This window comes from Phyllostomus discolor, chromosome 13 (assembly GCF_004126475.2).
Source record: "Phyllostomus discolor isolate MPI-MPIP mPhyDis1 chromosome 13, mPhyDis1.pri.v3, whole genome shotgun sequence".
Classification (NCBI taxonomy): domain Eukaryota; kingdom Metazoa; phylum Chordata; class Mammalia; order Chiroptera; family Phyllostomidae; genus Phyllostomus; species Phyllostomus discolor.
In genome coordinates, this window is record NC_040915.2 from 38,804,553 (window position 1) to 38,817,113 (window position 12,561).

The 12,561-nt window shown below is 65.2% G+C and overlaps 1 protein-coding gene across 1 annotated transcript in view; it reads left to right on the top strand.

The window, feature by feature from the left end:
* The window catches only part of TNRC18 (trinucleotide repeat containing 18), a 75,349-nt gene that overhangs the window by 37,929 nt on the left and 24,859 nt on the right, over positions 1–12,561 (top strand). The window contains 6 exon segments of the mRNA XM_036014290.1: positions 3,025–3,200; positions 3,765–3,901; positions 4,099–4,227; positions 5,853–6,024; positions 7,416–7,776; positions 10,916–11,191. Coding sequence (XP_035870183.1) covers positions 3,025–3,200; positions 3,765–3,901; positions 4,099–4,227; positions 5,853–6,024; positions 7,416–7,776; positions 10,916–11,191 — 1,251 coding nt within the window.

A 12,561-nucleotide genomic window follows, 5' to 3' on the forward strand; every position in this document is an offset into this window, starting at 1 on the left:
TGGAGCTGCTTCCGCGCAGGTTTCTGAGGTGAAGCCCACGTTGTAAACGGTGCCGTGTAGCCTGCCCTTTCACTCAGGGCACGCTTCGCTCCCCGTGTGTCGGTTTTCTTAAGACACTGTCAGTGTTTTTGATCAAAGACATTCGTGTCTTTTAAAATGTTTTTTGGACCCGGCTGGTGTGGCTCAGTGGATCGAGCACCAGCCTGTGAATGGAAAGGTCGCCGGTTCGATTCCCAGTCAGGGCACATGCCTGGGTTGCTGTCCAGGTGCCCAGTAGGGGGCGCTGGAGATGTCTCTTGCACATCGATGTTTCTCTCCCTCTTTTTCTCTCTCTCTAAAAGTAAACAAATAAAAATAAAATTGTAAAAGGTACACTAGAAAAGTAATTAAACATTTTTTAGGGGACTACCCGGTGTTTTGGCCGTGGGAGGCCCCAGTCCTCCGTGGCCGAGTCCTGGGTTGTCAGGCTTTCCCCTTTTTCCTTTTCTTCCCTTTTCTTCTTCCTGCTGCTGTCAGTGCGGCGCTGTCTTCCCGTGAAGAGAAGCCTTGGCCCGAGCCTCGGCTTCTCCCGGCCGTGTGCTCCCAGGGGCAGGGTCCCGGGTCGGAGCAAGGTGCTGTGTGTGCAAGGCGCCGCGTGTGCAAGGCTTTGCCGTGGCTGCGGCCGGTGGCTCCCCGGAAGCCAGGACGGGGGACTCCCCACTTCTGCAGGCCCGTGCTGGGCTGTCGTCCTGAGGTTCACGGCTGTTTCTCTTTTGTTCACATGACTCGGGATCAGAAAACTTTTTTCGGAAGACAGAGCAAACCCTGTCGATCCTACCAAGGCGTTTTTTCTTTTCCCCCCTGTGGGGAATGCAGAAGGCCCAGGGTGCCTGGGCAAAAAGGGGGCTGAGGGAGGGTCCCCCGTTTGGGGGCTGCTGCCCCTTTTGTCCCTTTTCACTCTCCTCCTCATTTTCTGTTGGGGCCACACACGCCCCCGTTCGGCAAGTACTCAGGAGGCACCCGCTGCGTCCCTGGTGTGGTCTGGCCGCCGGGGCCCGGCCGGGGGCCGGCAGCCTCCTGAGGCCCTCGGCGCTGCCTGGCGGTGCCGGGGGTGGGGGCAGACGCCGGGAAGAGCACAGGGAAGCCCCTCACGATGCGGGTGCCTGAGGAAGGTGAGGGAGGAAGGTGGTTCTGGGAAAGCCGTTCCGGCTAAAAGAACAGCGTGTGCAAAGGCCCTGAGGTGACGGCGTCTGGCGCGGGCACGCTGGGACAGGAGCTGGGCGGCCGCGGTTGGAGTGGCGTGGGCGGGGAGAGCGGTGGCGGGGAGGTCGGCGGGGTGGGGGCCGTCCCGGGGGCTCTCTCCTGCAGACGGTCTGGAGCTGGAGTGGTCAGATCAGACTTAAGCAGGGTGGTCGTCGGGGCTGTGGGGACAGGGAGACCCTGGGGAGGCTCCCGGTTGGGGACAGGGCCCCAGCGAGGCCCACCGGGGCCCGGAGTGGGGGCGGGGCAGAGGCGGAGGAGCACGCTGAGGGGGAGCCGGCAGGCTGGGCAGGGCTGTGGAGGGTCGGTCCGGGGGTTCGGCCTGTGTTCGAGCTGGGGAAGCAGTGGGAGCAGGTTTTGGGAGAAATCACTGTTGGTTTGCTGGTTTGGACACCGACCTCTGAGATGCCCTTTGGCACTGCTGCGCGTGGGGGGTGTGGCCTGCGGCTCTGGGGCCAGAAAGAGCGCCTGCAGGCAGGGGTGGCCCGGGGGATCCTGGCGGCCCCCTCTTCCCTGCAGCCGGGACGGGGTTGCTGCGCGCCAGTCCCTCCTGGTTCCCCGCGGAGCTGGGCAGCAAATGGCCCGGGTGCAGGCAGGTGCCGCTTCCCCTCGGCTGCCCACACCGAGGGGACGGGGTGGGGGTGTGGCTGGTAGGCCGGCCGTCCGTCCCATCCCCCGAGGGCCTTCGGCCTTGGCAGCTGACCCGGGTCCTCCGGGGGTTCTGGTCCCGGGTCACCTCCGCCTCAGCAAAGCCACAGGCGTCTCCCAGTCCCGGAGGCCGGAATCTCGAGACCGGGTGTGGGCAGGGCTGGTTTCTCGGAGGCCGCCCTCCTGGGCGTGAGGACGGCCGTCTTCTCCCGCACCCTCACGTGGCCGTCCCTCTGCGTGGCTGTGTTCTGAGCTCCTCTTGCAAGGACACAGTCACATCGGACGAGGGCCACCACGAGGATTTCACTTTAGCTTGATCACGTTTTTCAAGACTGTCCCCAAACAAGGTCATGTTCTAAGGTCCTGGGGTCAGACTTCAACATGTGGCTTCAGGGGTGGGGGCACAGGTCAACCTGTAGCAGCTGTTGTCAGAGTTGTCCAGGCTGCTGTGGGCAGTCGGTCCCGAGAGCCCCAGCAAGACGGGGTGTGGGCGAGTGGAGGAGGTGACGAAGCCTCGGCCCCCCCTCTGCCCCAGAGCGGCCTCGCCCCCCGACTCCGGACCCTGTCGGGGCCTTGCAGCCTGCTCCCCAGGCGTCCCCACAGGGCGGGCCATGCATGTCAGTCACCCCGACGGCACCCGTGGGAGCTGACGGGTTCACCACGTGGCTGCCTCATCTTCCGTCTGGACAGAGAGGGCCACGCCAGGGACTGTCCCTGGGCAGGGACAGGGCTCACGGCGAGCACTGCTGACATCTAGTGGGTGAAGGCGGGACATGGCCGAGCACCCTGTGAGGGAGCGGGGACAGCACCCCAGGGTGGGGTGGCGCCCACCTGAAGTGGAAGGTGCGCCCAGGCCGAGAGGCCCCGGTCCTGCTGCATAACCAGGGTGTCAGTTCCACAGAGCCATACACACCGGGAGGAAGGAGGTGCGTGGAATGGTCACGGAGACTGGCCATGTGTTATGTCACAGAGAGAACATGAAGTTAAAATGCACATCAATCTGGGCTGCTTTCTCCCCACTGCCAGGGGTCCCGGGACGGGGGGTCCTGGGGCGGGGGATGGCCGCAGTGCCGGACGGATGGTCCTGTCCCCTGGGAGCACAGGTGAGGCGGTGGCTCACCCCCCTCCTGTCTGCAGGTGCCGAGCGGGGCGCGGCCGTGCGGCCCTCCCTGGAGAGCCTGCTGGCCGCCAGCAGCCACATGCTGAAGGAGGTGCTGGACGGCCCCTTCGCCGACCCGCTCCGGAGCCTGCGGCTCCCGCGGGAGCTGAACCCCAACAAGAAGTACAGCTGGATGCAGAAGAAGGAGGAGCGGGTGAGGCGTTCCGGCCCGGGTCTCCCTGCCTGCCTGCGGCCTGTGCGGTGGGGGTGGGGACAGCCGGCGCCCCCGGGTATCACCCTGCCTGGGGCGCTGCTGCTGGCTCCCGAGTGGGAGGGGCCTGATCTGAACCCAGCTCCCGCCCCAGACTTGCCGGGTGGCCCTGGGGCAGTTGTTTCTTTTTTCCGGGCCTCAGTTTACCTTTTTGATAGCGTGTCGAGGTGTGTCCCGGGGGCAGCGCGTGATGGGTCGGGAAGAGCGGCCCTGGTGTGCCCTCACTGCTGGGGGTGGGCCGTGCACAGGGGCTTCCTCTCTGCGCCCCCACCCTCGCGAGAGAGTGTGTGACGGCCCACGCGGCCCGAGCAGTTCTCACAGGCAGAGTGGGCCTCTGGGTCCCTGCCGCGCAGGCGGGGCCACACCTGGGAGTGGCAGAGACGGGATTCGAGCTGGGCGGCACCGGGTCTTGGCCGTGGAGCCTCGCCACCCCCTGGCCGACCAGCGCCGGGCGGGGCGGCGGGGCAGGTGGGCCTCAGCGTCCTCACCACCTCCCCCCCCCCCCAGATGTTCGCCATGAAGTCGTCGCTGGAGAACATGGACGCCGTGGAGCTGGACTTCCGCATGCGGCTGGCCGAGGTGCAGCGGCGCTACAAGGAGAAGCAGCGCGAGCTGCTGAAGCTGCAGAGGCGCCGCGAGTCCGAGTGAGTGCGCACCCCGCGGCGCGGCCCGGCCCCGGCAGGGCGCCCGTCGTCGGCCCTGTGGGCGCCGGCGCGCAGTAGGTCCCCTGTGGCAGGCCGGCAGAGGTGTGCGAGGGCCCGAGCGACGTGGGCGTGGCGTGCGTCTCCCCTCCGCGCCCCTCCGCCCTCCGTTCACAGCCCAGCGTGTGATTCTTTTTAAGGGACAGGCGCGAGGACCCCCATAGAAGCTTGGCACGCAGAGGCCCTGGCAGGCCGCGGAAACGGACCCACGCCCTGAGCGCCCTGTCGCCCCCCCGCAAGAGAGGGAAGAGCCGCAACAGTAGCGGAAAGTAAGGCTGGCCCCTCGGTGGGTCGGGAACTGGCACGGAGCTCCGAGGGGCGGAGCACGGGCCCGCGCAGGGCCTGCGTCTGGGCGCTCAGGACCTCGAGTCCCCGCGCTCCGACCCACCCGGTTCGGCAGCTCTCAGGGCGCCCGGAGGGTGAGCCAGGCGAGGGGCGGAGCAGGCAGGCAGGCACCCCCAGCCAGGGCCGGCGGGCGGGCGACCCCTGTGCGAGGTTCCTGGGCACCGTCCCGCCACGCCCGCTTTCTCTGCGGCGAGGGACCGGCACCCTCGCTCCTCCAGGCGCCTCTCCCCATGGACGGCCCGCTGAGCTCCTCGTCCTGTGGGGTGGGCTCCCAGTCCACACTGGACACTTGGTGCCCTCTGTGCTGGACAGTGGCGTGCCCGTCCACCTGGCCCGACCTGCTGGCTCATCTCCCTGTGACCTGGGGCCATCTCCTTCGGGGACACGCTCCTTGAGTGGCAGCAGAAGTTAGGTGTGGCCCCTCTGGAGGTCGTGGGTGCCGGCTGGAATGGGAACTTCCCCTCCAGGCCGGGTGTGGATAGGAGAGGTGCTGTGGTCTCCCCTGGGTGCCAGGAGCAGTGTGCACTGAACGGGGCCCATCTCGGGAAGTGGGGGGCCTGCGCTTCAGCCTGCCACACCCATGCGGGCAATGCCAGGTGGCCCCATGCTCGGCTTGCGGAGGCAGAGGGGGCCAGGGGACATCTTCAAAAGACACGGGCGAGTCAGTGGGGCTGCTGGACGTCTTCTGAGGAGAAGACAGTCCCGAGGGCCCCCACAACTGGCACCCAAAGTTCCCGGGTGTTCCAGACTGAGGGGAGGGGTGAGGGTGGACAGGAGGAACCGCGCGATCACCGGCCACGGGGGCCAGGGGAGACGGCTGCTGGAGAGGGCAGCCGGGCTGGGCCCACCACGCAGGCCCACTGCTTGGGAGTGCCGGCCCCAGCCCTGGCTGCAGCCTTGGGCCAGGTGCTAGCTTTTACAAGCCTCAGACGCCTCAGCTATGGAAAACAGTGCGTAGAACCAAAGCATTGTTCCGTGGCTGAGGTGGGAAGCACTCACACGGAAGGAGACAGGTAGTAAACACCAGGTGGAAGTTAGATGCTCTGTTGTTGTCGCTACTGGTGAGGGTTTAGCTCGGAGGAGCCGAGAGACCTATCCCTCGGCGGGACCGCGTCCCGGCCGCTCGCACTCCCCGAGGTCTGCAGACCGGCCGGGGCGTCCTGCGGAGAGGCGCTTGATCTTGGTCCCCTCCCCCGTGCCGGCGGATGTCCTCGGCACGTCCGATCCTCGTTCTTGGCACGTTTCGGTGGAGAGGCATCTGACCGTGCAGAGCTGCGAGTGTGCGTGTGTGTGGAGGGCCACGGGGGAGGCGGCGGCCAGCAGAGGGTGCTGCCTCGGGGGAGCTGTCCTCCTTTCCCACTACACTCTCGCTCTGGCTCCCTCACGAGTGTCCCAGAGCCCCAGCACCGTAGCGTCCCAGGATCCGACTCCCCAGACGCGCCGCTGTGCTTCCACGTCCAGAGCCCACCGTTCGGGGCCACGGGGGCGGACCCCGGGCCCTTGGGTCCTGCCTGGACAGGGCGCTGACCAGCGGTGCCTCTGGTTGCAGGCTGAGCAGCAAGCCCCTACTGCCGTCGGACGCCTACGAGCTGGGAGCGGGGATGAGGAAGAGACACAAGGGGCCCGAGGAGGAGCACGGAGCCCCCGTGGGGACCGGGAAAGCTAGGGGGAGAAGCCAGCCCTGGGACGAGCATGACGCCCCGACAGACTTCATGAGTCAGGTCAGTGACCCCATTTTCCCGCTGTGCCACCGGCTCGGGCCGAAGTTCTGGAGTGGGTGTGGAGCTCACACTCCCTTCGCCGGCCTGTTGGACCTGCTCCTGCACGGGAACTGTAGGAACGGTTGCCGTACTTCCTCCAGCCTGCCTTACTGTACGGAGGAGGGACACGGTGGCCCACAGGAGCTCAGATTCTCAGCAAAGTAACACAGCCGCGGGCAGAGCGCAGACTGAAAGCCACGCGCCCTGCGTGTGCTGCAGGACCCTTGGCTGAAGCCGGGAAGACAGGCTGCAGGTTTCTGAACAGAGGACGCAGCCGCACTGTTGTTTAACAGGGCGGTGGTTTAAGGAGCAGCCTCCCCATTCTGGAGTTCTAGGAAACCAGGGCTCCGTGCCACTGTAATTTCCTCTGTAACTCTCCGGAGGTGATGGGGTGAGAGCCAGCTCTGCGATTTTCCCTTTTTTCTGCAGAGCGCTGAAATCACCCACTCACCGCCCTCATCTCTAAGTACCGGCACACCTTGCCCCCCTCCTCGTGAGGCTGGGTGTGAAGGGGCTATTTCGGTTGCCGTGCCCATCGGGGGCAAGTACTCCCGAAAGGGCCCAGAGGCAGGGGACGGGCCAGTCTGCACGCTGGGACCCTTGACATCCTTAAACTGGGAGGCACACTTCTGTTGCTGAAATGACACTATCCCAGCTTTTTTCTCCTTGTGAAGTGTTACACACTGATGAAAGAAAATCAAGATAAAACATTCAAACGAGGGGCATTAGTGGCCTCGAAACCACACAGTTCACTTCCCCAACAAATGGCTGCAGCCGACGGTGAGAGGGAAGGCAGCGATTTAATCTTTGGAATCGCTAATCCTTCTGCTTTGGCGTCCAAGGCACGTTCCAGGCATTTTCTTGGCAGCCTCGGCCCCCGTGGTTGGATGGGCCGATTGAGGCCTCCTCGCCGGCTGCGGGAGGTGGCTGAGATAAGCAGATCAGCCGGGCTCTGATCTGGGTGTCGGATCTCGGTCCCCCGCCGCCTCCCTGGGTCCAGCTGGCCTCTCCCGGGCCTTGGCAGCACTGTTTACTCTCAGCGCTTCCCGGGGAGGCACCAGACAGCACCGGGAGGGCCGGGGTGGCGATCCGTGCCAGCGGTCTTTGTCGCCACGATGACAGCGGTTGGCTAAGGGGTCTGAGTGCCTTCTCTCGGTCCATCTGCAGAGCGGCCTTCGGGTGCCCGTACACAGGTACCCCCCTTTCACAGACGAATGCTAGGGGCAGTTGAGCGGTTTTTTGGGAGCCACCGAGGCAGGGAGAAGGGCTGGCGTCGGGCCGCGCAGAGCTTGCACGCTGAGCCCCACTGCCCGGCCTGGCCCAGTGACCTAGCCCGGGCCTTCCCTCTGCAGCTCAAGATTAAGAAGAAGAAGATGGCCAGCGACCAGGAGCAGCTGGCGAGCAAGCTGGACAAGGCGCTGTCCCTCACCAAGCAGGACAAGCTGAAGTCCCCCTTCAAGTTCGCGGACAGTCCCGGGGGGAAGTCCAAGCCGGGCGGGGGCTGCGGCAGGTACCTGACGCCTTACGACAGCCTGCTGGGCAAGGACCGGAAGGCGCTGGCCAAAGGCCTCGGCCTGTCGCTGAAAGCCGCCCGAGACGGCAAACACAAGCGGGCCGCCAAAGCCAGGAGGATGGAGGCGGGCTTCAAGGCCCGAGGCCCGCCCAAGCTGGCCCACTCCCCGTTCGCCTCGGAAGTGAGCAGCTACTCCTACAGTAAGTAGCCGAGGCCGCGCCGCCCACGGGCCGCTACTTCTCTCTCCTCTCTCCTTCGCGTCTGGGTCTCGGGCCCTCGAAAGTCTCTCTCCGGTCTCGCTCCGGCTCCAGGCCGGAAGTGGGTCCGCCTGGGGCGGAAGTACTTGCATCGGCCATATTAGGTGGGCGCCGGTGATTGGTGGCGCGAGCGGAAGTCCGCCTGCCCCCCTCGTGCTCGCTGGGTCGGAAACCGTCCGTGTGGAGGCTTGGCGCCACCGAGTTTTTGGAGGCCCCGCCTAGAGTGGCCACTCTTGAGGACCATAGAGAGGGTTCCGCCTATGCAGCCCCCGGCGGTCCTCCTCCCTCGGGTCCAGTGTTGGTAAGAGCATCCATTGAGCGCTCTCCGTGCTGGGCGCCGAGCTGCCCGGGCAGGCTTTCGCTTTGTCTTAGTGACAGTCATTTTGGCAGCCCCCGTTTTGGTCTTTAGGGTAGATGTTGAGGCCGGGCGAGGTTGACCGTGCTGGGCGGGGCCGTCGGGCTGGGATCAGGCTCAGGACTGCAGCCCGGGTGGACGTGTCCTGTGCGCAGCCTGGGATCGTCGCCGCTGGCCGCAGGGGGCTATGGAGCCCCAGGACAGAGCTGGCGGCCCTGGGACTGAGTTCAGTTGGTGGACTGAAGCTCCTTTGCTGGGAGCTGGGGACAAGGTCTCCCGTGTCGGGCAGCCTGGTGTCGGCCCCTGCGACTTTTCGTGGCCTCCGGCGGCTCGATCTGCCGTGTGACATGTAATGGGTGTCACTGCTTGTGGGCAGAATACCTAGTGCCCAGGATGGACGTGGACTAGGGGTGTGGCCGCCGCAGGAAGGCCAGGAGGGGCTCCCTCCGCATCTGGTGCCGGTCAGCGGGGTCTGTTGTGGGAGTCTCAGGCTGTGGCCCCCCGGGGGGGGGCCTTTTTGTTGGCGACTGACTGCGTTCCTGAGTCTGGGCTGCTGGCTGGCTCTGCCTGGTTCACTGGGGGAGGCTGGGGAGTTCAATGTCAAGAGCAAAACCGGACACTTTCAATGTTACAATAAAGCATGCTTCTTTTTAAAGATTCTGTTTATCTTTAAAGAGAGGGGAAAGGAGGGAGAAAGAGGAGGAAAGAAGCTTGAATGTGTGGTTGCTTTTCAAGTGCCCCCAACTGGGGACCTGGCCCGCAGCCCAGGCCTGTGCCCTGACGGGGAATCGAACCAGCGACCGTTTGGTTCATGTTTGCTGAGCCACACCAACCAGGGCAAAGCACGCTTCCTTAAGGAAAGAAGTTGGGATTGTTGTGGACTTGGGAGTTGAGACCGCCTGCCTCGCAGGGCTGCCGTGAGCTTTCAGCGAGCTCACATCGGCAAAGAGGCAGACGGGGCACCGTATGGGAGGTGTTGCTGGGGTTTGGTTTGTTTCTTAGTGTGTGTCTCCGGTTGCCTAGGACTAGTGGGGCACCAGGGCCGGTTCTCAGACGAGCGGGGGGCAAGCAGGGACGACATAGCTTCTGTAGTCCCTCGATCCGGAGGGGTGTGGTGCAAGTAGCACGGCCCAGGACCCGCGCCACTTCTGGAGACTGGGAGGCTGAAGGCAGGCAGAAGAGCTTCCCCCGATTTCTGCCCCTGATGGCTTTATAAGGAGGAGGAGGTCGAGAGGAGGGCTGCAGGGCCTCCGTCCTTCGAGGCAGGGTAGTGCTCGGTGTGGCCTGGCTGCCTGCTGGAGGGATGCAGGAACCCATCCCCCTCCCCCACTCCCACGAGCATGCGATACCGTTAGACACCAGAGGTCCCTGCCATCTTGGGGTGGTCTGAGCCGGCGAGTCCACGGTAGTGGATTCGTGCACATGTGCGAAGCCGTGTTCAGGTTGCCAGCCCAACTCTGTTACGTTTTTGTCTGCGACTCCGTTGTTCCAGGAGGGGGGTGGGTTAACGTGGCACCGGGGAGTGCCACAGGCCCGGCCCGGCCCCAGCCAGCTGGTTGTGGGGAGAGGTCCTCTCTCGTTCTTGTCGGCTTTCCTGCGGTCTGGGCCCACGACAGAGGCAAAGGTCAAGGGTGTGTTCTGGCAGAGGCATGCTGCCCTGGCAGGAGGCGGCCAGGGAGAGCGCTGCTGCTCCCCCGCTTCCTCCCTCGGGCGGATGGGGGGTTGGGGGGCACGCCTGGCGGCTCTTGGCAGGAAGCCCGGTTGTTCATTGTCACCTGTGAGCGTCCCCAGTTTGGGGTGGAGCACACGGGAGGGAGAGGTGTGTGGCTCGGGGTCGGGCAGTGGCTCGGCCGGGCTTGGCCTTGTCCTTGTCCAGAATTGCCAGGCCACCTGCAGGCGGGGTCTCCTTGGGAGTGGGAAGCATAGTTATTGGAGGCGGCCGCCAGAGGGAACCCCCGCCCACGGCTTCCCTGGGCCTTGGAGACCGCGGGTGCGGGCGGCGCTGTAGCTGTGCCCCGGTCCTCAGCGTCCCGAGTAGGTTTTACCAGGTTAGGGGATTAGGCTTTGGCTGCGGAGCCCTTGATTCCCGTGGAATCGTGCTTGACAGCCCCAGCGTAAGACGGATCAAAACTGTGTGTGTTCGGAGTGGGTTGGTTGGCAGGGGCGGGGACTGTGCCCATGTAACAGCCCCCTCCTCGAAGCTGGGCGACCCTCCCCCGGGAAGCCTGAGAACCTCCGCCTGGCCAGTGCGGTGAGGCTGAGACTTGTGGCAGCCAGCGGCAGTGTGCTGGTAACCGGCTCCTGCCCTGGCCTGCTTCAGCCCGAGCGCTGTGCTGGGAAGAGGCGTGCTTGCGTGCTAAGTGGGTACTGTGGGGGAGAAGAGCTTTACCTGAGCCCTCCCTCCTGAGCCTCGTCCCTCCCCCTGGCCGGTTGCAGTCCTGTGGGGCCGACAGGACCCGGCGGTGACCTCCCCAGCCTGGGGAGAGGCCTTCCTGCAAATGGGACGCCCTCCTCCGTGCTGGGGGCGGTGCTGGCGGCCGCCTGCCTGAGAGGGCCGGGGGCTTCCCAGGTAAGGGAAGGTGAGAGCCCTGGACGCTTGTTCCGGGGCCAGCAGGTGCAGGGTCCTGTCTGTTCCGGCGCCGGGTGCGCTCCCAGCCACACAGTAGGACAGACAGCAGCCCCCCTCCCCCCAGTGACTCACTTTACTAAAAACTACTTTGACCATAGATACGGACTCAGAGGAGGAGGAAGACTTCCTGAGGGACGAGTGGTCTGCCCAGGGCCCCTCCGGCTCCAGACGGACATCCCCTGTCCTGTGTGGTGCGGCGGCCAAGAACAGCAAGCCGGCCGGAGGCCCCAAGCTGCCCAAGAGGGGCCTGGCGGCTGCCCGGACCCTGAAGCCCAAGCCGGCCGCGGGCAGGAAGCAGCCGTTCTGCTTGCTGCTTCCAGAGGTGGAGGCCCGCTCCTCCTTCAGCGACTCCTCGGAGGACTCCTTTGACCAAGGTTACTAGCTCCAAACACACCCCCTCCCGAGTCTCCCAGCGCGAGAGTGAGTGAGCGCGAGCGAGCGAGCCAGGGTGCAGGAGCGATGGCGCCGCGGGGCGGCCGTCTCGGTTCTTGGCAGCGTAGCCTGCCGTGTCAGCCTCTTACCGGGTGTATTTGTACCTGTATCATTGTGATAACGCCACGCTGGCTCTTTTTGAGCTTTTATACGGACTGATTTTAGTCTTCCCCTCCCTCCCCTCCCCCCTCCGCCCCACCCCGATCCCGCCGCCTGCGTGCCCTAGGCCGCGGGCCGGGGTGGGGGTCTCGGCAGGGGGCCCCCCCAGGGACGTTTTGTAAATGGAATTCTGTCGTGTGGGCGTGTGACTTGATGTTTGTACTGCAATTTTGGTAATACCAAGCTTTATTAAATATATCGAGTTCATTTTTAACTAAACCCGTGTGCCTTGTCTCTCTTGCTGTGTCCTGACTTAGACCGTTAGGGTGCCGCTTCCCCCCTCCCTCCATCCCCCTCCCCCACCCCTCCCCGAAGGGGCGGGGACAGAGCGCTGCTGCCCTCTGTCCCTCCCGCCCCCGGGCGCTGCTGGCATGCGGGGCGTGTCTCCGGTCTGAGTCCGCTGCTTCCACCTCCAGCATCATCTTTTTTTTTTTAGCTGCTTGTCTGTCTTTTGTTTTCTCAAAGCTCTGTTCCTCCGCACCAGTGCCTTGAACACACGTACACACCCTGGTCTGCTAACACACGTTTCCGCCTGGAGGGGGGCGTGCAGGCAGCGCAGGGTCAGGATCGCCTGGAAGTCGAGGGGCCGAGCGCAGGGCTTGGAGGGAGCACCGGCCCGCGAGTCCAGGGCCCGGCTGCTCGCCGCTCCCCCCGGGCCGCCTCCGCCTCACGTGTGCAGGGAGGGGCGGGGTCCGTGGCCTCTGGCCGGCAGACTCTGAACGGTTTCCTGCCCTGGCTGAGGCTTTGCTTCGGGACGGACCCCTACAGGGGTCCCAGGGCCCGGGCGGCAGCCTCTGGGTGTCAGAGCCAGGACCCCGACCCTCCCTGAGTGGGGCGCAGGCAGGTGGGGGGCCTGGCCGGGGCCTGGACCCGCACGCCGCCCGGTCCAAGCCTGGCGCTCACGTTCCCGGTCCCCCTCCCCCACCTCCCGTCCCCACGGCCCAGATTCGTTTTGGGTGACCAGCAGATGGCACCGCAGGGAGCCAGGTGCCCCCCGAGGCTCACGTTCTCCTGGGCAATGAGCCAGCCAGCCCGGTTCCCCGGGCGGCCTCCGTCCTGGGCCTTCGTGGACCCGTCTGGCTGGTGTGCTGTCCCCCCCACCCCCCACCCCCGACCTGGACTCCATGCCTCCTCCGTGCAACACACTTCCCCG